Source organism: Spinacia oleracea, chromosome 4 (genome assembly GCF_020520425.1).
Source record: "Spinacia oleracea cultivar Varoflay chromosome 4, BTI_SOV_V1, whole genome shotgun sequence".
In the NCBI taxonomy this organism is placed as follows: Eukaryota; Viridiplantae; Streptophyta; class Magnoliopsida; order Caryophyllales; family Amaranthaceae; genus Spinacia; species Spinacia oleracea.
Window position 1 is genome coordinate 6256042 of NC_079490.1, and position 22193 is coordinate 6278234.

At 35.1% G+C, this 22193-nt stretch overlaps 3 protein-coding genes across 4 annotated transcripts; all 3 read right to left on the reverse strand.

The window, feature by feature from the left end:
- Positions 1–1232: 1232 nt before the first annotated feature.
- Positions 1233–8317, reverse strand: LOC110775069 (protein BUD31 homolog 1). 2 transcript variants are annotated; one of them, XM_056826533.1, is made up of 4 exons: positions 8147–8317; positions 7706–7823; positions 7389–7576; positions 1233–1560 (listed from the first exon to the last, which is right to left on the reverse strand). In XM_056826533.1, exons 2-4 carry the CDS (start codon positions 7797–7799, stop codon positions 1405–1407), a joined length of 438 nt encoding a protein of 145 aa, XP_056682511.1. In that variant the 5' UTR covers positions 7800–7823; positions 8147–8317; the 3' UTR covers positions 1233–1404. The 2 variants fall into 2 exon arrangements, with proteins under 2 accessions (XP_056682511.1, XP_021835359.1); XM_021979667.2 differs by having other exon boundaries at positions 7706–7806; positions 8147–8314.
- A 798-nt stretch (positions 8318–9115) lies between these two features.
- On the reverse strand, positions 9116–13727 carry LOC110775073 (uncharacterized). Its single transcript, XM_021979672.2, has 3 exons — positions 13455–13727; positions 12752–12900; positions 9116–9480 (listed from the first exon to the last, which is right to left on the reverse strand). The coding sequence occupies exons 1-3, from the start codon at positions 13567–13569 to the stop codon at positions 9403–9405; spliced, it is 342 nt and encodes a 113-aa protein (XP_021835364.1). The 5' UTR covers positions 13570–13727; the 3' UTR covers positions 9116–9402.
- Positions 13728–16533: 2806 nt separating this feature from the next.
- On the reverse strand, positions 16534–19244 carry LOC110775074 (probable glycerol-3-phosphate acyltransferase 2). Its single transcript, XM_021979673.2, has 2 exons — positions 18576–19244; positions 16534–17713 (listed from the first exon to the last, which is right to left on the reverse strand). Exons 1-2 carry the CDS (start codon positions 19164–19166, stop codon positions 16832–16834), a joined length of 1473 nt encoding a protein of 490 aa, XP_021835365.2. The 5' UTR covers positions 19167–19244; the 3' UTR covers positions 16534–16831.
- Positions 19245–22193: the final 2949 nt, after the last annotated feature.

The window sequence follows — 22193 nt, forward strand, 5'->3', positions numbered from 1 at the left end:
CTCGTAAATTGAGCCATAGAGTAGATCACATTTGGGATTGGTTAATACTTTCAAGTTTGCTGATGCAGAAGAACAAGAAACATGATCAGTTTCTGAATTTCTAGCAGAAAATTCAAAGGGTAATTCAGAATTATTTATGGTAGTTGGGGTAATTCTTTTTAAATCTAATCCCAAGATGTCATCTTTGTTAAAATAGGTTGGGATTAACTGGTTTAGAACTCCAGCTGAATCGATTAGCTTTACCTTGAGCCTAAAACCTTGGATTTCTACCTCATGGTCTCCCATTTTGCTGAGGAATTTTACTGGTATCATATATGAAACTTTTTTGTTGTATGAGAATGAGATATTAACAGTCAATCAATACCATGTTTTCTTATATATAGGGGTTGGACCGGTATGAGAACTCTAGTTAGGGAATGCATACGGTTTACCGTTTAATGCATGAGTGTCTTGTGGGATTCCAGGCTTCATTACTGATGGCTGAATACAGTTCATTGTATAACAGTATTGATAAGTCCACATAATTATGAATTTATCATGGTAAATGTGCAAATGTGCAATGAATGTTTAATTAATCCTAGACCAGATCAAAAGGCAGGCCGAGCTGCGAACAAAATTCAGCCCACTAACTCGGGTCAAATTTTGGGCCCTAGCCCGCTATTTCGGGTCAAATATACTAGGTTTTTGGGCTAATTTCGGGCCGCATCAATGTAATAACTAGAATTCCATTTTGATTTTCCCAAGAAAACTAAAATCAAAGCGGACTGGAAAAACATGCCTAAAAATCTGCCCAACCTGTCACTTTTTGGGTCGGGCCAGCAGGCCAGATGACCAGGAGTAGTTATTCCTTATCGGCGTATTTATCAACCCTTACGAGAAAAGTTGAGAAAGACAGTCTTAGCGAGAAATGAGAATGCCAAATAATCAATATTATAAACTTTTACTAACCGGTATGAGTATAATTACTCCCTCTGTTCCTAATTGTTTGCCCCATAGATAAAATGTGTTTTATTAAGACTTTGGCCAAAATATTGTAATGAAGAGGGGGTATTTGTCTTTTACAGTTTTATGAATCTATGCTAGTGGGTTATCGGGTGAGGACATACTACTATATAAGAAAATAGGGCAATATTTAGGGGACAGACCAAACAAATAGGGATTGATCAGTGTGTGCAAACCACTCTCTCATTACTTCATTAGTACTAACGAGATTCATGGTGTAAGTCACGAAATACCATCAAATCACACGCAAATGATTTACATAAATAAAATCTTTCAAGTATACTTGGGATATCCTGGAAAAATAAAGCATGATTCTCAAATAAGATAACAAGTAAATCCTCAGTTATGAACAGTTACAACATAGTTCTAAACATCCTTGGCTTAGGATTTGAGATTAATGAATCAATCCCCACTAGCACAACCCTTACATCCGCAGTGAACACATTCTACAACTTTCTCCTCTCTCAGATGCTTGGGCACTCGGCAAACACAAGTTGTGCCAAAGTTATGGTCTCGTGGTTGTATGCAACGCAAGCAACATAGACGCTCATATCCTGGCTGCAATACAAACCCAAAACCAACAAAAACATCAGCAACAGTCAAAAATTGTCTTCCAAAATAGGACATCTCGGGGTAAAATGGAGTCAATGGATATTAGCAGTGATCAAGCAAAGAGACCACAGTTTAAGGTCACCTCATTGGTTACTTGATGATTTAGGTTGACAAGTAAAACTAAGCCAGCTCTGGCTTTACACCCCATGACTGAGTACGGTAAAAAAAAATCGCATACAGTGTTTCTAGATGTGCAGAAAAAGAAGGCTGCACTTCCTAAAATGATTTCGTATTGATTTTCCCATTATATCTTTGTTATAGTAAGATAGAAGAATGGAGGGAGAGTATGAACATGGTCCACTTATTATAAAAGGGTCTTTAAGTAAAACAACGCCATGTACTTAACTATGAGCTAGATAGACAATGTGAATATTACCTACATACTTCTTTTGTCCCCTATTAAATTACCCCGTTTTATATGCTTCATTGATCATCAATGTAGTAGTTCAAATCTATGTTGTGAAAATATATCATAGTTACCAGAGAAGAGTGTTTTTTTCACTCAACTGGAAGATACAACTCAGTTGAATGGTCTGTATTATATTGATCTGTGCTAATGCTACAAAGGAATTTGGGATGAGATGAAATGAAAGGGTTTTCTGGTGCTCATTCCTTGAAACAACATTGTGAAAAGAAAGTTCTAAATTAGACATGGAAAAAGTCACTGTAGGTGAGTGAATAATCAACTGTGGATTCTTTATTAAACTTTATGTTCTACGTAAAAGAAAGAAATTGAGGAGTTGAGGCGTGAACTTGGTGGTATTCCATCGACCTCTGATGATAGTACTCAAAGACTCAAAGAAGAATACCTTCAGAAACTAAATGTTCTACTAGGCTGGTCAGTACTTTAGTTTGTAAATATTGTTAGAGTTTGATTTTGTTTCCTTTAATCTAAAACTTTCTTCCTTTAAGGTTTCTGGTTGAAAAAGAAACAAGAAGCTAAAGTTTAAGACAAAGCAGAATAGTGATAAAGCAGCAAGGGGCGCAAGATGGGATACATTTGTATACAAACATAGAAGGATAAATGATGGTTTACAAAGAAGAAAAAAGTTGTATAACTTTTGTTCACCGTGATTATATTTACATTTTCTGAACTTCTTAGCATCAAAACTGGCCAATTGCAAAGCAAGATTAGGCAAGAGTCTGAGCAGTCGTGGAAGGCAATGTGGAAAACATTATTGTTCAAAATGTAGTGATTTATACTGATTTTTTGCATGATATGTCGTGGAATGCGGCAGTTCAAATGGGAGGTAATCAATACACTTTTTTAATTGTAGAAGCTTTGCAAAAGATAGGTAAACAGAAGAGGGATTAAAAAAAGAACTTTGGAAAAGAAAATATTAGAGGGGAATGTTTCATATACTTTTTGATAGTGGCATTAATTTACACTTGGATTTAAGGGAAAGACGACGCAAGTTCCATGCTAAAAAAACACTCCAAGAGCAAAACTCCACGACATTCTCTCGAACATTAACTTGTCTGTCAATGTACGAAGCAAGCGCTGAGTTAAAAGAGATAAAGAGTAACAGTCACGGAGTCTACTTGAAAGAAATAATATATAGTAGATATTTTCCCATATTACTAGGAGGAGATATCAACAGATTGATTTTAGCCTTCATTACTTTGACCTTTAATTTGTTACTCCACTTCCAGTGTTTTTTTATGTAACCATTCCCCATTAAGGAGTTGAGGCATGCACTTGGTGGTATTCCATCTACTTCTGATGATGGTGCTCAAAGACTCAAAGAAGAATACCTCTAGAAACTAAATGTTCTAGAAGCCAGGTCAGTACCTTAGTTTGTAAATATTGTTATAGTTTGAATTGTTTTTCCTTTAAGCTAAATTTTTTTCCTTTTAGGTTTCTGAGTTGAAAAAGAAACAAGAAGTTAAAGCTAAAGCTAAAGCTAAAGACAAAACAGAATACTGATTGAGCAGCAAAGGAATCGCAAGATGAGATACATTCTATACAAACATAGAAGGATAAGTGATGGTAAGGATGCCCTGTTGATGATGATGAGGGGTGTACGAGTGATGAGGAATGGACATATGCTAAAGGAAAACTTAGGACATACAAGGACTTTACAAAACAAAGGCTTGTAGATCAACTTCATCCTACAAGTTGTAAAGAGTATCAATTTTAGGAGAATCTTTTAGTGTAAACAGTGTTAATGTTTCTGAATATGAGGGTTCTAATTGTGAGTATAATAGCCCGGTGGGCAGCAATGAACATAGAGCAGGAAAAAGGAAGGTTTCAATAATTCATGAAACCACTCATTTCAGTAAAATGGTTTGGCAAGTAGGTACGAAATTTGGAAATCTTGAAAAATTAAAGAAGCCATGATAAATTACAGGATAACAAATGGTTTTCTCTGAGATTTGTCATTGTTGATAAGAAAATGAAAAAGGCAGCTGTGAGGTGCAAGGATGGTTACAACTTCTATGTTTATGCTTCTTGGTGTTCTAGAAAATGTACTATGATAGTTCGACCTGTAACAAATGGGCATAAGTGCAGGAGAAGCATACTTAAGAATTCACAAGTTAAGTGCTATGGGTCGATGAACAGTTCTTGTCAATATTCAAGAAAAAAACTCATTTGCCTGCTTTGGAGTTGCAAGAAGGTGTGAAGACTAGATTTGGTGTGTGTATTTCAAGGTGGATTGCTTGTAGGGGCAAAGCAAGTTGCACATAAAATGTTACATGGAAGCATGAAAGAGCATTATGGCAATTGGCAAGCTAGGGAGATATGTAGAGGAGTTAAAGAGGTCAAATACTACAGACCTGTAGATTCTACATGGGACACTCTTTGTATGTTTTGAAAGGGTGTAGGAAATTATTATGCGTGGATGGGTGTTTTCTCATAACTTTTCTTGGGCGGTATTATAATTTATTATTGAGTGCAATTGGAAGAGATGCTAATAACCAGATGTGTCTATTATGTTTGAAAGTTGTTGAAGGTGAAAATAATGATAAGTTGGGAATGGTTTCTTGAACAGGTGAAGCACTGCCTTGCCTTGCCTTGACTGGACTGATCTGGTTGGTCATTTATTTCTGATCAACACAAGGTCAACTTTTTTATTTACTCTTTTTTGTTACTATATCATGTTGCTAGTCTTTGCCATTTAAATATTTCTGATCGTATGACTCAATAATTTTCATATAGAGCATCGATGCTGGTGTTAAGAAAGTTACCCCAATGCAGTCCACAGTGTGCCAGGCAAATTTATGCAAACTGGAAAAAAGCAAACAAAGGTGATGAGATGAAAGAGTTATTTTGGGAAGCAATTTGGTCTTATACGAAGGCTGATTTGGCAGACAAAATGAAAAAAAAAAAATGAAGGTAGTTTCTCCTACGGCAGCTTCGGACTTTGCAGCTTGTAACCCTAAAACCTTTTGTAGGGCATACATTGAGTCACATTGCACGTTTGATGTGGTTACACGTAATATGGTAGAAACATTCAATGGGCATATACTGCAGGCAAGGTCAATGCACTTAATTGACATGTTGGAAGAACTAGACTCATGGAAAGATGGGTAGTAAAAAGGTTTGCTATGAAGAACGTAAAAGATGAAATTTGCCTTAGGATTAGGATAAAACTCGAGCAACGAAAGGTAAACGCAAGATCGTTCTCCGTCTTCAGTCCATGTATTCCAAGTGAATGACAAACCGGGCTTTTTTACTGTGATTCTGAAAATGTGTACTTGTAAACTAAGGGATTTAACAGGAATTCCTTGTTCTCATGTCATATCAGCTGCAAAATGGTTAAAACATGAAGCCGAAGAATATGTTCACCATTTCCTAAAGAAGGGTACATATTTGGCATCTTATGGTGTTGCAATCATGCCTTGTGTAAGTGAGAAGTTTTAGCCAGATAAGGTATTTATATTAGATCCACCTCCGGTAAAAATTGGTCTTGGTAAACTAAGAAAATGCAGGAGGAAGGATCCATACCAAGATCCTAATAAGGCAGGGAAGCTCACAAGAAATTGTGTTGAAATGTCTTGTTCAGTTTGCAAGTCCAAAGGCCACACAAAAAGGAAATGCCAGAATAAAGATCATGCTCCTCCCCCCCCCCCCCCCCCCCAACATACACACCCCTAAGAGAGGGAAAAGGCCTAAAGAAGACAATGCTACTTCTTCATTGACAACACATATTGAGCTTGAACATTTAGCTGCACCACAATCTGGCAGAGCTAGAGGGACAGGAGGAGGAGGAGGGCGAGGGATCGCATGTGAAAGAGGCAGCACAGTGGAAGAAATGGGAAAGGGGGCAGAGGCAGAGGCAGAGGAAGTCTAGGCAAGGTAAGATTCATCTATTTGTTTTTAATGTTTCTCTAAACACCAACTATCTTTTGTTCATCACTCTGTTGTTTTTCTATAGGCTCCCGCAGGTGTTGGTATGTATCACTCAACAAGTGGTGAACATATATTAAATGTAAGATTCATATCCTTTGCGACCATTGATTTGAATTGCATTCATATAAATTTCTAACTATTTTTTTCTGGCAGCCAAGGAACTTTTCCAGCAATTTCCAAGGAAAAATTCTAAATCACAATATTTCCTGGTGGACAACAGAGGACCAGGCGCAACTCGATAATCTGTGAACGTTCTCCAACATTGTCATCTTTTTGTTTGAAAAGTTCGTAAAAGTAGTGAATTGGAAAGCAAGTGTTTGATTAGTAATTCATGAGTAATGCTAGAAGGTGTACTTGGAAAGTTTTATTTTACTATTATTCTGGAATGTTATTATTGTTTTCAATTGTGTTTTTGAAGTAAACGTTAGGCGGGCAATTTTATTAAATCAAATCAAGTTTTCCCGGAGTTGTGAAGTTTTGGGGAAATTTGTCTAGCCATACAAACATCGACTCATTGGTATTCCATCTTGCAATAAGATGAGCCAACATATTACCTGCTCTACGTACATGAAAACACCTAAAAGACTCAAAACCGGACATCATCCTATCAATATCCTCACAGAAAAGCATTACAGGAGAGTTGTAATGGAATAACATGAGTTTTTCTTGTTTGTAGTGACTAGGTAGAGGAGTAATTAAGATTTACTAAAAGCAAATGGGAAAAAATAAAAAACGTAAGTGAGTGAATTACTCTCTCTCATACTGCACATGTAACCTCGAACTTCTGTTCTGAGTGAGAAGCGAGAACTGTTCGAGGGAAATAGGGATTCTGCACGCAGGAAGAGAAGGTAATTCCTATTTTCATACTTGGACAGGAGGCCCTATGGAATAAAGGGAAGCGTGTACGTTGTCACACTCCCTGCCTTCCAAAGATGTCCGTACTCCCCAGGCGGAGTGTTTCACGCGTTAGCTGGGCCCCTGATCCGTGTAGACTGTGGAGGAAGATTAAAGGGAACTGGGAACATTTTTTTTGTTTTCTTACATAATTTCTAAATTAAATTTGGCAATTTAAAATGTTAAATAAATTTTAGACTGGAATATTCTTCTAAGATTCCAACGCCAGTAGCTGATATTTTATTTTTTGCAAAATAGCCTTAAAGTTCGTGATGTAGGTAGCAATTACCTTAGTTTGTATGTAGTACTCCGTATTATATTCCACACATTTTAGACACTTCGTATTATTTTAAGCCAATTTTCCAATTCTAAAAGTCTGAACGAGTTTCTTGCAACGATGCATACATCTAGACCTTCATAACATTGATTTAACAACAATTCTAAACCAAGAAGACTAATCTCTAAACTAATATACCTTCAAATTGAAATAACATAAGTTAGGTTGAGATTAAGATCAATATCATACCTTCTTCCACTTAGCAATTAGGTTTCTGTCAGCATAGCCCTGGTCCAAGCAAAACTCATACAGCTCTTTGGAAATCTCATTCCTTCTATAATAAAGATCATATATGTAGCGGCTCTTCTGGTGAGCAATTTTGAAAATTGGCCACAAAGTTTCACACTTTCTCTTCCCATCATGTGTTTCCATTTGAGCTGTCAAAACCAAATAAAATATAAATTGTTCTTGCAACTAATAAATAATTCCAAGATTGAAACGATTACAAACAAAGCGATAAATTTAACTTGTCGGGGATTAAAGAGACTAATTGAAATCAAGCAAACCTTCTCTCATCTTAGATTCTAGCTCCTGAAGTGTTGGATCAATCAATTCCCATCCTTCAGGGTATTTCACTCGATTCGTCTTCACTTTCGGCATCTTTCAACTGCAAATTTAATGACCCTACAGTGTAATTTTACTGGTAAATTTGAACAAACCGTTCCTGAGCTAATATGATTTTCAAGTACAATTATAAACTGGGTTTATGCTAATTAGACATAAAACAACACCAAAACAAAGCCGACGATAAACCCTAACAGAATATATTTAACAACTTGAAACATCCTATCAAGCAAAATTTCATCAATTGAAATATCATTTAATCCCAATATGAGACTAAAAATTTACTGAATCTTTAAATTACTAATAAAATCAACAAGAAAAATCCAAAAAAATCGATAAAAAGTAAAAAGGTGGAGAAAAAAGATGAGGAAAAGAAGTCATACACTGTCGTGAACACCGAGACTAACAACGGCGGAGAAGGAGGTTGATTGGCAGAGGCGCCGCCGACTAGAGGCGGTGGTTTTGCGATTTTGTCGAAGATTTTGAGAGGAGGAGGCGTGGTCCTCCGAGTTGGAGTTTGATGAGAGAAAAAAATTCTTTTGTTCTTTTCTTTTCTTCTCTTTTTACTTTTTTGCTGAATTTTTTTTTTTTTTCTTGTAGGATTTTTACTTTTATTAAACCTTTTTTTAAAAGTAAAATAATTCATTAATACGGAGTAAAAGTTATTCTTGTAAAACTTAAATTGATGTCAAAATTTAAAAAAGAAAAATAAGGATACATTTATTTGAAATTTCAGTAGTAATCCTTTATTTTGTTTCTTTACCTTGGTAACCTTAAAAATATTTATTATTATGAGGTATAAGACGGTGACGAATGTCCTGCAAATACCAGCTCTTCATGTTTGACAATAAACTTGACAATTCACATTGTGTCATTGTACATCGTAGTAAATAGTCAAACTTGTCATACTGCAATAGTAACACATTTCCCCTCTAAATACTTACCTCAGCTTGTAGTTTTACACAACAACGCATACGAGTAATATATCTGCGCTTTGCCAACTTCCTTTCTGATAGTAAATTCTCGATTTTTTTCTATTACCTTAAAAGATTTGTGTTTTTGTAATGTGTTATTACAAATACTTTTAGTTATACCTAAATATGTATCGATATGTATATATCCGGTGGCATTTTGAATAAAACAACACAAAAAGGGTTATTTAGTAATTTTGAGATGGCGGAGCTAAGCCGCGAGTGTCAAGTCTGACAGCCATCAAGAGAAGGTAGGTGCAAAGTGAACCCGGATGCAGCGAGGCTGGATAAGGTCATAAGGAGGTGTGCTCATTTCAGCTGGGAAATCAAATCCAAAAGAGAAGTGGAAGGAAAAAGAATCAAAGACAGCATCACATAAACTGCAGAAAAAAAAACAGCTAGAACTAATATTATCATAAATTCTATAATCATAAGGGAATCAACAAGGAACAAAATAAGATCAGTGCAAAATTATTTCATGAGACTGAACCACCCCACATCAAGATTCACAAATGAAATCAAAAACTCGATCCATATAATTCGGAACAGGTCGAGGTTAATGGCAGTCCCAAATCCAGAGGACGTCCAGGTACAATTTTGATTCAGATAGGTGAAGCGTAATCTTCAATTTTCAGCACCACTTTAAAAAACAGCTGATCAACAAGGAGCTAAACTTTCACCATGTCAGATCGTGGCCTCCAAAGTCCAACTCTGTATTTGTGGGCAAACTTCAGTATCAGCTTTCTCTGACAAGCAAAATGAAAATTTTATCAGAAGCTCATACAAGTATCTTTATGTGAGAAATTCATGGTAAAAGAAAGTTACTCCTTTAATCTGGAAACAATAGTCATGCATTTGGAAAATAGTTCTAACATTTCCTAACAGACCGGAATAAATTGGCTTATTGAGTGTGTAGAAGGAAAGGACACGGCTAGCCTATTACAACAGGTACTTTGGTACAAGTTTGACGTGATAACTTTTTTTGCACTGAGGGAAGTAAACTATAATAAAATATGGAAGTGAAACAAATTCATGTATAAACGAATATCAAATCAAAATAGTTTAACGCATTTGAAATCACCATCAAGGCATCAATCATATAGGACCATTAGAGCGTCTTGACCCTGAACCATTGGAGTAATAGGCCCTTTTAAAATGCTAGGAATTCTTTAAGAGACCATTAGAGCATCCCAATAAGAATTTGATATAATTTCCCCTTGAATTAACATAAGGGCGGGATCATCGGAAACTCAAACTTGTGTTTGTCTCTCTACATACCCATAGTTGATTATAGCCTGATGAATTTATAAGAGAATTAGATACGTTTAATCACAATCCTTAACTTATCCGAGCATCGTTTGATAACATTTGAAATTCTATCTTATTTTTAAAACCGGATAATTAAATCTTTTTTCTCTTATTATCTTTTACTTAACACTAATTTATCTTTTTAATAATAAGAGATAAATTTTGTTAGAAGTAATTAAAAAGATAAATTAGTGTTAAGTAAAAGATAATAAGAGAAAAAAGATTTAATTATCCGGTTTTAAAAATAAGATAGAATTTCAAATGTTATCAAACGATGCTCGGATAAGTTAAGGATTGTGATTAAACGTATCTAATTCTCTTATAAATTCATCAGGCTATAATCAACTATGGGTATGTAGAGAGACAAACACAAGTTTGAGTTTCCGATGATCCCGCCCTTATGTTAATTCAAGGGGAAATTATATCAAATTCTTATTGGGATGCTATGGCTGAAGAAATCAATGAAAGACTTCATGAATGCAGTCAGATAGATTGCCGTGGCTGAGCTAGCTTGCTGCACAGTTACAAGTGGGTTCCGAGGTAATGCTTTCTTAAAAGATGGCAGTCAACAAACAATCCCCTTCCTTAATACTTGGTTGAACATCAAATTTGATGTGGGTTTTTGTGGATTTGCATCCATGTGTGGTGTCATGGCATGTAAATCAAAGGTATACTTGAAGGTGGACAATTGTATACTCTTGCTTGATTATGTTGCGCGTGTAAATGCAATGGTTCGTGGTGCTTCAAGGGGTATAATAGTTCCTACGAATTTGTCTGCCTTGTGCAGCGAATTGTTTTGCTTGTAACACGTAATTCATACGGAGTATATGACAATATGTTGTGTCATAATAAAAATATCCCTATATTTAATTTCTATTCATAATTATGTACATTTTTTTAATACTATTTAATTGTGTATTATAAATTTCTAATTATGTTAAATCATGTTGATATTAGTGTGTGACTGTGGGATGTAGAAAATGTATTGCAATAGAGTTTTAAGAAGAATTTCCCCTACGCTATTAACTATTGTTCTTGAACTTTTGAAATTATCTTAGTTGGTTTGTAGTAATATTCTTTATCATAGGACTGTAGATTATTTTTTTGGTGCGTACTTTTTTTAAGGTTCGAATGAATTAGGGGAATTTGAATATGTGACCTACCATCGTATGAATTAAGGGCGTCAATATTAATACATCCATACAGGTGAAGATCTTAGCATATGACCATATTCTATTTTTCTAACAAATATTTTTAGAAAAAACTCTAGCTAATCATAAACATCTAATTAATACGGAGTACTCTGTAATTATTAGCATTACTTTACCTTATTGGAAGGGGTAATCTTGATTGGACTATTGTCAAACTAAAGCCAAACACGTTATAGGAAGCAAACACCAAATTACAACAAAATAAGATTAAATGGAGATCAACAAAAATGATTAAATGGAGCCCAGTACGTAGGACCTAACTTTGAAGGTGATAAACTATCATCGTCATTTTTCATTAAGATAACGGAGTTGCTTAATAAATTAACTTAAAATATAGACTTCTATAATAATAAAAACTATGATACATTTATATCCTATGCGGTGCATGTTTGTTAAGTAAAATTATTGATAACCTACTCTATCTTTCCCTCTAAAAAGATTTACAATTATTGATAGTTTAATAATATTAATCCGTGCATCGCACGAACAGCCAAAATTTTAACGTGTTAAAGATCTGAAATGACTTATCAAAAAAACAAAAAACTGGAACCATATTTAAAGGCAATTAAAGTTCCAAAGAGCAGAAGTGCTCCCCAATCAGAACTCTTTCCATTGCCTCAACTCTACAAGCCAACAATATAAACAACACCTAATGTGAATCCCTCTACAAGAGTATAAAATGGCTCATAACGTTTACACTTCTGGTTTGTCGAGAACAATCAGTGTGCAGCTAAAACCCTCAATCGGTATGATTCAATACATCTATCGCAAACAATGCTTTTGGCTTATTTCTCCAACACTCACCCTTCCCTTCTCTTTTTCTTTTTGTTTTGCTAACCTACATCCAATTTTCCTAGAGTAGTATTTTACACATGAATAACTGTCTACTGCCTGTTGCAGAAAACATTATGAATACTATGAATAACAATATTCAGCACATCAATAGATGTGTCCAAGTACAATATGATCCAATTTTCTACACTCTCCAATAGTCTGGCATCAATTCAAAGTTTGTTTTGTACTTCCAGCACCACAGATATGGAACTTAAGTTTCTACATTCACAATGCCGCAATCGGTTAGAGCCACATTGACAACACAGACACAGAGCCACATTAGTTAGAGCCACATTGACAACACAGACACAGAGCCACATTAGTTAGAGCCACATTGACAACGCAGCCACAGAGCCACATTAACAACACAGCCACGGATATGGAGCTCAAAGTTAGAGCCTCATCTAATTTACTTGTTCCTCTGAAACACAGTCGTGATAGTCCAGAATCCAAACATGTTAAAGTTGGTTCCATTTTTACTGAATCTCAAACAAAATCTACTACCAAGAAATTGTAACATGACAGCTTTACTAAACCATCACTACCTATAAATGAGGAAAAGTTGGACCAGAAATGAAGTTTTGAGATAGATAAATTAGATACAAAACCAAAGCACGACAATCTCTCAGCAACAAACTACAAAGGTATCAAGAGAAATACTTACATGTTTACACGGAATTTCGAGCTTCTTGAGTTTGAGAGTGCGAACAACAAGCAACCTTTGAAGGTCCCCAAACTCAGACTCAAGCTTCTCCACATGAGCCTCCACTCCGTTCCCTATCCCCCTCAAGAATTCTGGTATACCGACCTTCACTGCCATATCAAATCACACATCAATACATCATTAAAATGTTAACCCAAAAAACTGAAAAGGGAAATCTCTAACGGGTTCTGCACAAATTCTAATTGCATTTCTCATCATAATAAAGGAAAGTCCACAAATTAGAATCTGAATGCGGAAACTTAACCTCATAACAAAGGTAAAGGAGAACATTTTCTTGCTTTTCTCTAATAAATAAATAAACGCAATCATCTTTGCAAATAATCAGGGAAAAAGAAGCAAACACGACTGAAAACTAGTAGATTTTTCATCCCACAAAAATGAAAATCACGTCATTTTCAGATGTCAGCACCGCAAAGGTTAATGATTAATAAGAAATCTGAAGCTTAAACGAAAAAGCTCATCTTACAGGGAGACGAGTAAACCCTAAATGTCTTAAACCCTAAACCCTAACCCCAAAACTCGTAGAAAGCGGAAAAAAATTCTGGGTATTTCTTTGATCAATTCAAATTGCAAATTCATCGCAATATTCAATTAAATACAAACAAATTAAGAAAAAATAGAAACTAATTTGAAAAAATCGTACCTAAGTACGGAGATGAAGTGGAGGAGAATCTAGAAGACGGAGGTGCAAATGCTGGAATTGAAGCTGTCGATGGAGAAGTGAAAGTTCTGGAGATCTGCCGCCAAATTGAAATCATTTTTGCACTTAAAGCTCAAGCCCAGAAATCAAGCTCACTACAATTTTGCGTGCTTCAAATTCGAGTACCTTAATTGGGGTTTTCCCCTTTTCTCTCGTGTTAACGATGACTGATGAGTGTTAAGTTGCATACGATGTCGCCTCTATCTCTATTTCATTTATTTTTTCTTCACTAATCTAGTTTTTTTTAATGATGAGGGTTAAACTACATATGACTTGTTGTATAAGACCAAATTCTTAACAAATAGTTACGGAGTTTATTATTATTAAATAGTTATCTTAACTTAATTATTTTCTACACTCAAATGGTTATACTTTATCAGTGTGTAATTGTATGTTTTTAATGATGACATCAGCATTTTTATTCATATGGTAGTCTCGTGTGAGACACACTCTTTAGTCTTTCCTACAAATCGTACATTATCAAGTTCATATATACAACCCCTATAAAAATCATTCATATATATGTTGTATACATGAGCAATTGAACATTTCACCGGGACTCCCTCTCCCCCTTCATCCAACCGTTGATACCCCAATTTGGGGGCCCACGTCAGGTACCTTCTCTGTAAAGTCAACAACTTGGCTAGCTTATGATATCCCCTTAAAGGCCCTAAGTAGGATTTCCACTGGATCTGGAAAATGGATATCCCGCCTAAAATCAAAATCTTTCTCTGGCAAATTGGTCACAAAAGTATTGCGGTTCGTGACACGCTTTTTAAACGACACATCATACCCACTGATGTATGCCCCCTTTGTGATACTTATGTTGAAACCATTGATCACCATTTTATCCACTGTCGCCGTTGTTCGCAACTCTTGGAACATTGGTCTGTTAAAAAAATGGATCGACTTTATGTCCCCAATCACCCCACCTGATAGATCTTCTATAAGCTCTCTGGAAGTTCCCAAAAACGTTGATCAAGATAATTTTTACTATTTGGGCCATCTGAAAAGAAAGAAATAATTGCTTTTTCAATAATGCTACTTTCAACTATATCAAAATCTACTTCACGGCTCATTCAACCAATTCAGAATGGGCCTTTAGGAATCATTTAGATGACCTACAACAAGCAGGTGCCCCATCCACTTCATTCACCGCCACCACCGCACCACTGCACCACCTCCATCTTAGTTCGCTGGACGCGGCCCCCAATTAACCACCTTAAGCTCAATTTTGACGACTCATTAAAAACTCGTCAGCAGCATCATGCTTCATCATCAGAAATCACAGGGGACAACAGTTGTATGCCTTTGCTTTTAATCTCGGATCCTCTGAAGTCTTCATGGTTGAATTGAAGCTACTGCCCTCCACAAATGAATTCAAGAAACAATCAAGTTACAAGTTCAATGCATCTACATCGAAGGAGACAATCTCTTAGTCATCAATACATTCAAAGGTGTTTGGTCTACCCCTTGGAGACTACACGTACACAATCATCACAAATATTAAAAAACTGCTCCAACATTTTGAATTATGGAATATCTCGCACATCTACAGAGAAGCAAATCAAACAGCTCATTGGATCGCGAATGTCGGCCATCTAGTCCCCAATAGCATAAACATTGACCCAGGGTCAAGCCCTGGTTTACTTTCTATTATTACAAACGATTACTTAGGGGTTACCCACGCAAGAAGGGCCTCCTAATGTACTTTCTTCACCATTAAAAAAAATTGAACATTTCACTCATAAAAATATTGATTGCACCAATTCTTTTTTACATGAACTTGTATCCATATTATACTTTTTTTTCCACATGAACAAGTATCTATATTATACATTTTTTTTTTACCAATGTGACATCAAGATTTTTTGTGACTTTGTGAGTGAGTAGATAAGGGGATATATATCCCCTTAAATTAGCTTAGTAGAATATAAATTCATCGACCACATTTGTGGAAGTTTTGAGAATTGATTAATTAACGTAATTCCTTGCAAAGCATAGGAAAGACAAAAAGACGACCACAATCACAAGTAATTGTCTTTATGTATTTAATGATAGTTATGATACGATAAGTACCCTTCACAAGAAGACCCCAACTCCTTTTGGTACCACATTTTTTTCCTTATCACAACTTATTGCAACCAAACAACGTGTTTCTAATTAACAAATCCGTTGGTACCAGCCAACATCATATACTGATATACTTATCTTTCCTTGTCAAGCTGGTACACGTATATCCTAATGCTTTACGCCTTTAATTTAACTATATGTTTTCGAGCTCGATCTCGGCTTATTTATAAATGAATCGAATTCGAACTTAACTTTAACCGAGCTGATTCTGATTTTCAAAATATTCACGAGCAGTTCTGTTCGTGTCCACCCATAGTTACACCTTATCACTATATAATTATGTTTTAAAGTTTTCTTTAATGATGACACCATTGTTCTTATGCGTATAAACGTCTTGTATTGTATGAAATAATTTTTTTCCTACAAATCATACGTAATTAAGTTCATAACTTCATATATACATCTCGTTAAAAAAAAAACAAAAAGAAAAACAAATCATGCATGTATACATGAACATTGCACCCCCAAAAAAATATTTCTTGATTTTTTTACATGAACCACAGAACGAGTATCCATATTCTACATTTTCTTTTCCCAATGTAATTAACACGAAGATTTTTGTGACTGTAAGTAAGGTTCTGTTCTGTTCACCTTATTTTCACTTATTTCATGAAAAATAAGTTCAGATAAGATACGTTCAGGAAAAATAAGGGTTGACCAAATACAACTTATAACTAAAATAAGTTTTGATAAGTTCGGATAAGTTTAGATAAGTTCAGATAAGTTCAGTTAAGTTTAGATAAGTTCAGATAAGTTCAGATAAGATAAGTTCAGAAAAAATAAGTGAAAATCAGGTGAATAGAACGCACCCTTAAGTAGATAAGGGGATATATATTCCCCTTAAAATAGGTTAGGTAGAATATTAAATCATCAACCATATTTCTTTAAGTTTTGAGAATAGATCAATAAACATAATTCCTTGCAAAGCATACGTGTTAAAAGACAAAAAAAACGACCATAATCACAAGTATTGTCTTTGCGTATTTAATGATACGATTACCGACTACTTTCAGTCGCAAACGTTTTTAGCGACTATTTTCAGCTTTTTTCCGACTAATTTTAGCGGTCGGAAAATTGGTGATTTCTTATAGTGAGTACCCTTTACAAGAAGACCTCAACTCTTTTTGGCACCACATTTTTCCATATCACAACTTACTAGTTACTACAACCAAACAACGTAACGTGTTCTAATTAACAAATCCATTAGTACCAGCCAACATCATATACTTATCTTTCCTTGTCAAACTAGTACACGTATAACCTAATGCGTTACCTATCTCATTTTGAACATAATTAGCCACTTCAAATTTTGTTTTTCCACCAATACCACAACTCCATTCCTTAGGCAATTTCTCAAGGAATTTCCCATAATAGGAAGGCGATGGATTCATCAAGAAGAAGAAAGGATCAAAGGCTTTAATCCCACTTGCGGTTGTCCCATAAAACATGCTAACATTTGGTTCAATAGCAACCGGAATGACGTCATCACTTAGCTCAGCAAATAAGGGGCTAAACCGTAATATATAAGGCTCCCTACACGTAGTCCCTTCAGGGGACAAAATAACGTTTCTCCCTTGGCTTAATACCTTGTACAAGATCGTAGCATCTTTCTCCCTGTCTCTTGTTAAGGCAATTGTATCGGTTGGACATAGGAATTTGGACAATTTGCTTATCCCGTAGGAAAGTGTTGTTAGATTCGTCCTACAAATGTATGAGACGTATACTGCATCCAGTAACGTTTTATGATTGCATACGTAGATCACCCCTTTTGAATTTTTAGGTTTACTAATAATATGCATATGGTTGTTTTTAGAAGGAGAATAAGATAATTTTAGTCCTATGAACGCTAAGGCGGGTGTGGATATTTGGTAAGGTAAGAGAATTACAAAGAGTACTCTTGTGATGCTAAGGATAATCCCAAATGGTAGCCACAAAAACATGGTTAGGGTGTTTAGTGGTGTGGGCATAAATGTTAGTCTACCATCGTGGAATATCAAGGGTTTTGGGTACTTTTCTCTTGGAAGATTGTTCCAACTCTTCTTATCATCCTTGAATACCAAATAGATATCCTGCACATATATGTGAAGCAATAAAATATTATTTAATTTGAAATTCTGAATCAGTAGCGCATCCAAGATTTACATATGTAAAGCAATAGATTATGGGTGATGTTAAAGGTCGCAAGATTTTACGTGTCAATGTTTAATTGGTATATATATAGGTGTCACGTAGGCTATGCGCCAACAATTTTTTTTACTATCAATGCAATATTTTTACTATGAAAATATGTAAATAAGGTAGTTCATATAAAGAAGGAAACAAATTAGAATATTAAGATTTTCCTAACTTTTTTTGAAACATGTATAATAGGTTATATAAGTTAAATATTTTAGTTTGCAATTTAAATCATGACACATAATCATGTCATGTCATCATTGTGACACGGCTTAAAGGTGACATGTTGCGACCTTTATCATTTTCGATAAATTATTTAATCCGGAGGGTAATTTTGTCAAAAACTACCTTAATAAATTGTGTTTTTGCGAAAAACTACCTTATAAGAAAAATGTTAACTACCTTATAAAAATTTTATGTTGTAAGATACTACATTTTTCCGAATTATGAACATTGACTCAAGTTCCGGGATTGACTTTACCATATGCATCTTACGTGCCTCTTAATTATCATTTTCTCCGTTAGATACGACGACCATGTGAGATACACATAGTAAAGTCAATCCCGTAATCTTGAATCAAAGTTCATAATCCAACGTAAGGTAGTATATATTACAACAATACTTTTTTTATAAGATAGTTTTTCGCAAAAACTCAAATTTATTAAGGTACTAGTTTTTAACAAATTTACCTAATCCGAATTCATATTTTAAACATGCTTGTACATATATAGATGCTTGTTGGAAGGGTGAAATACCTTGATATAGGTGAAGGGGCAAGTCTTGAAAGAGTTGTTGATGCTACAAATCCCTACATATTGACTTTGTTGAGACATCATATGAGCAAAGATAATTTCTTTTCCCGAATTATCCAACAAACCAATGTAATAACCACCAAAAACTCGAATTTCTGGCCCATAAATATCTTCAACACCCAAATAATTCATGAGAAAATCTTCAACCATAATCTTAGGCAAATTGGTCACTCCCATTTTCTTACTAAACCTCATCACCACTTCAAGGCTTTCACAACCAACATTTTCCAAGAAGAACTTTGGCAAAACACTTCTTCCTATTCGAAAATTTTGTTTTTTTACACCAAAAAAGCTAATAAAAATCATGATTTTTAATCTCATTTTTTCTCCCAAGATGCACAAAAATGGGTACATGAAGAGCAAGATTAGGGCTCTTAATGGCCCTCCTCCTTCGAAAGCCACCAACATGAAGTAAGGGAACAATGAAGATGATTTTAGTAAAGTGTCTTCCACATTGAAAACCAAGGTGTTTTTGTGAAACAATCCTTCATCTATTTTGGTTAGAGAAGTGAATTTGTGATAACTTTGTTGCATTTTGGTGGTTGAAAATACTTGCCTTAATGTCTAGATACAAATATAAATAGTGTTGAAATTAAACAATAGCGAAACATGGAAAACAACTTAAGGACAGTTAAGGTATACTTTTATCTACACTTATACACTGTACATCTCATATAGGGATGACATGTGGGTACAATTTTATGGATTTTGTGTCATATCCGTCTCAATTAATTCACTTCAAGAAAGTTTACCATACTAAAGGCCAATAGTACGTGGTGAGATTCTTGTCGCGAACCCGTCATAAAAGGAGGTCGTCATTGATAGAAAATCCCGTCGTTATCCTGTCGTAAAAGGCGTTTGTGACGGTTGTTCCAGTCTTTATTTAGTTGTTAGCCCAGTCTCTAAAACCTTTTACGACGAGATTTTTGACCCGTTATTATTGAGTTGTCATGAATAAATACAAATTCTTGTAGTGATTGGAGCGAGTATATATATGACTTTGGCGGGTAGTGAGAGGGTATGGATATCAAAAATTATACCCGTCATGCATGATCGAGTAGTAGGTAGGTGGTGGTCTGGTGTATACGAAGTATAAAGTAATACTCATCCCATATCCGCCTACCCACTCCATATTCACCCGTCCGCCAAATCCTTACTTTATACCTACAACAATTTTGTAATTTTTAAACAAAACTACTCAAATGTTTCCTTAAAAAAAACTCTCGTGCGGATATAGGAGAGTGTATGTGATAGTAGATGGGTATAAGTGGGTAATATGCGGATAATGGATATCTACTTGGGTGGTGGATCGAGTGGATGTGATTTGAATCCACATTGGCGGGTAATTGGCCACTTGGTAGGTGGTAGATATGAAAAACTTAGATATGTATGATAGCGGATTTCAAAAACACACTCGGATCGAAAATAGACTGGAAAGGACCTGACCAAAGACAATCAGTCTGGTCTCCAAGTCAATAATTTCCAGCTCTTCGACCCTGTCTAAAACCCTTTAAGAAACAGTTTAAGACCGAACCAATTTTAGTTACAGTTAAATTGAATGCAAACTATTAAAAAGATCAATTTTCTCCTTCAATAGGTCGGAAAAACTACCATATTAAGAAATATTTGATATAATGATCAGCCCTATATCTTAAGACTTGAGTTATGCCGACATGGCATATGACTCACATAGTCTTAAGATTAAACAGAGTAATTTGTAGCATTGAAGTGGATGAGTTTTGCCAAAGTCTTAAACCGAGTCTTGAAAAACTAAGACTCCACTTAAGACTCCTTGTGTGAGTTGAGTAAAATAATAAAATAATAAATAGTGCATAAATATACAAGTATTAAACAAGTTAATTTGAAGGGTGAAGAGCTAAATTTGATTGAATTTTAAGGAGTTTTAATTATAATTTAATTATTTAATAATAGCAAAATGCTGACATAAGAGCAACGTCAAGGGGGTCTTATCTTAAGACTTTTTTCATATGTCATGTCAGCTTTCCACTAATATTTAATTAATTAAATTTTGTTAAGACTTCTTCAGACTCATCCAAATTTAGCTCTTCACCCCTCAAACTCATTTAAAACATCTCAAATAATATAACATCTTTAAATTTTTATTTTATTTAACTCACACATTGAGTCTTAAGTTGAGTCTTAGTTTTTCAAGACTCCAGTTAAAACTATCTCACTTCAATGCTACAAATTGATATATGTAATCTTAAGACTAGATGAGTCATATGACATGTCAGCAAAATTCAAATCTTAAAGACTTAGCGTTGATGTTGCTCTAATATGTGAAAAAATCTTAAGACAAGACCCCTTAATCTTTCTCAAATATAAAAAAATTGTCAAACAATTAGTTTCGGTTTGTTTTTGTTTGTATCTTACCGTATTTTGTAGCTACAATGTCTACAACATAATAGTTGTCGCATTAAATTTCCATCATTCATGGGTGAGATTTAAAGTGGGATAAAAAGTATAGTATCGTGTTTCGTCGGCTATGAAAGATCCCCATCTCCTGTTGCCCTGTTGGTTAAGATTTAGTTAGTGGACTATATCAAAACTCAAGCCATTTTCAAGTAAAAGCTTAATTGAATGGACAATTCTCTCTCCTATCCCTATTGTTTACACATGGCTATCGCTTAGGGACGAATTGAAGCCTTGAAGGGACCGATCCACCCGTAGAATTAGCAAATACTACTATTAGTCTTCTAGTTAGTTAGTGAGAAAATTAAATATTAGTGGCCCCTTATAATTAGTTTGTTGTTTGGTGACCAAATACTAAGTATGGAGTAACACGTACTCCTTCCGTCTCTTTTTGTTTTTTACGTTTTTCTTTTTGGGTATTTTAAAATGTTTTTTATATTTCCTTTTATATTGCGGATTTTTCATGAAATACCCCCGAATTTTAGCTTAATTCACCAAATGCCCTCGACTTTCAGAAATTCATAAAATACCCCTATTCCAATGCTTAATGTACCAAATATCCCTAGTGACGTCATCAACCTCATAATCTACCAATTAACGTCTAATTAACCCCCAAATCAGCCCACCCATTAACAAATCTAATTAACTTATCCCCATTAACCCATTAACCCACCCATTTCTTTTTCTATTTCTCTCTCCCCTTCCTCCTTCCATTAACCCACTACCTTATTGCAACCACCACCCTGCAACCACCACCCTTTCATTCACCTTCAGCGTCGTCTTCTTCCTCTTTCTCTCTCCCTAATCCTAAATTCAAACCCCAATTACACAATTCCTCTACACAAACCCCCCCCCCCCCTAATTGATTCTTTTTCCCCAAATTATACCCTCCAATTTACTCATCCCTTTCTCTCTCCTACGAATCACCATCTTCAACCTTCTCTTGGGGTGCCAACTCGCACAAACTGTCTCCATCAGTTCATTTCTTAACTAAAACCAGCAACCTCAATAATCAAATCCTCATTTGTAATTTAGGGTTTTGAAACCCCAAAAATTGTTGATGTCAAAAATGGTGGTTAAAAAGAAGCAATTGAAGCCGGAAAGACAACCCCTCAAAACCCTTAATCA

Excerpts from the sequence above, each read along its gene's own strand:
- LOC110775073 (XM_021979672.2), bottom strand. The coding sequence starts at position 13,569 with ATGATTTCAATTTGGCGGCAGATCTCCAGAACTTTCACTTCTCCATCG. Across the intron at positions 12,901-13,454 it reads CACTTCATCTCCGTACTTAG|TGAAGGTCGGTATACCAGAA; the intron begins GTACGATTTTTT and ends TTGATATGGCAG. Across the intron at positions 9,481-12,751 it reads TCGAAATTCCGTGTAAACAT|AGAAAGCTGATACTGAAGTT; the intron begins GTAAGTATTTCT and ends TTTGCTTGTCAG.
- LOC110775074 (XM_021979673.2), bottom strand. The coding sequence starts at position 19,166 with ATGCAACAAAGTTATCACAAATTCACTTCTCTAACCAAAATAGATGAA. Across the intron at positions 17,714-18,575 it reads GCCCCTTCACCTATATCAAG|GATATCTATTTGGTATTCAA; the intron begins GTATTTCACCCT and ends ATATATGTGCAG.
- LOC110775069 (XM_056826533.1), bottom strand. The coding sequence starts at position 7,799 with ATGCCGAAAGTGAAGACGAATCGAGTGAAATACCCTGAAGGATGGGAA. Across the intron at positions 7,577-7,705 it reads AGAATCTAAGATGAGAGAAG|CTCAAATGGAAACACATGAT; the intron begins GTTTGCTTGATT and ends TGGTTTTGACAG. Across the intron at positions 1,561-7,388 it reads TAATTGCTAAGTGGAAGAAG|CCAGGATATGAGCGTCTATG; the intron begins GTATGATATTGA and ends TTTGTATTGCAG.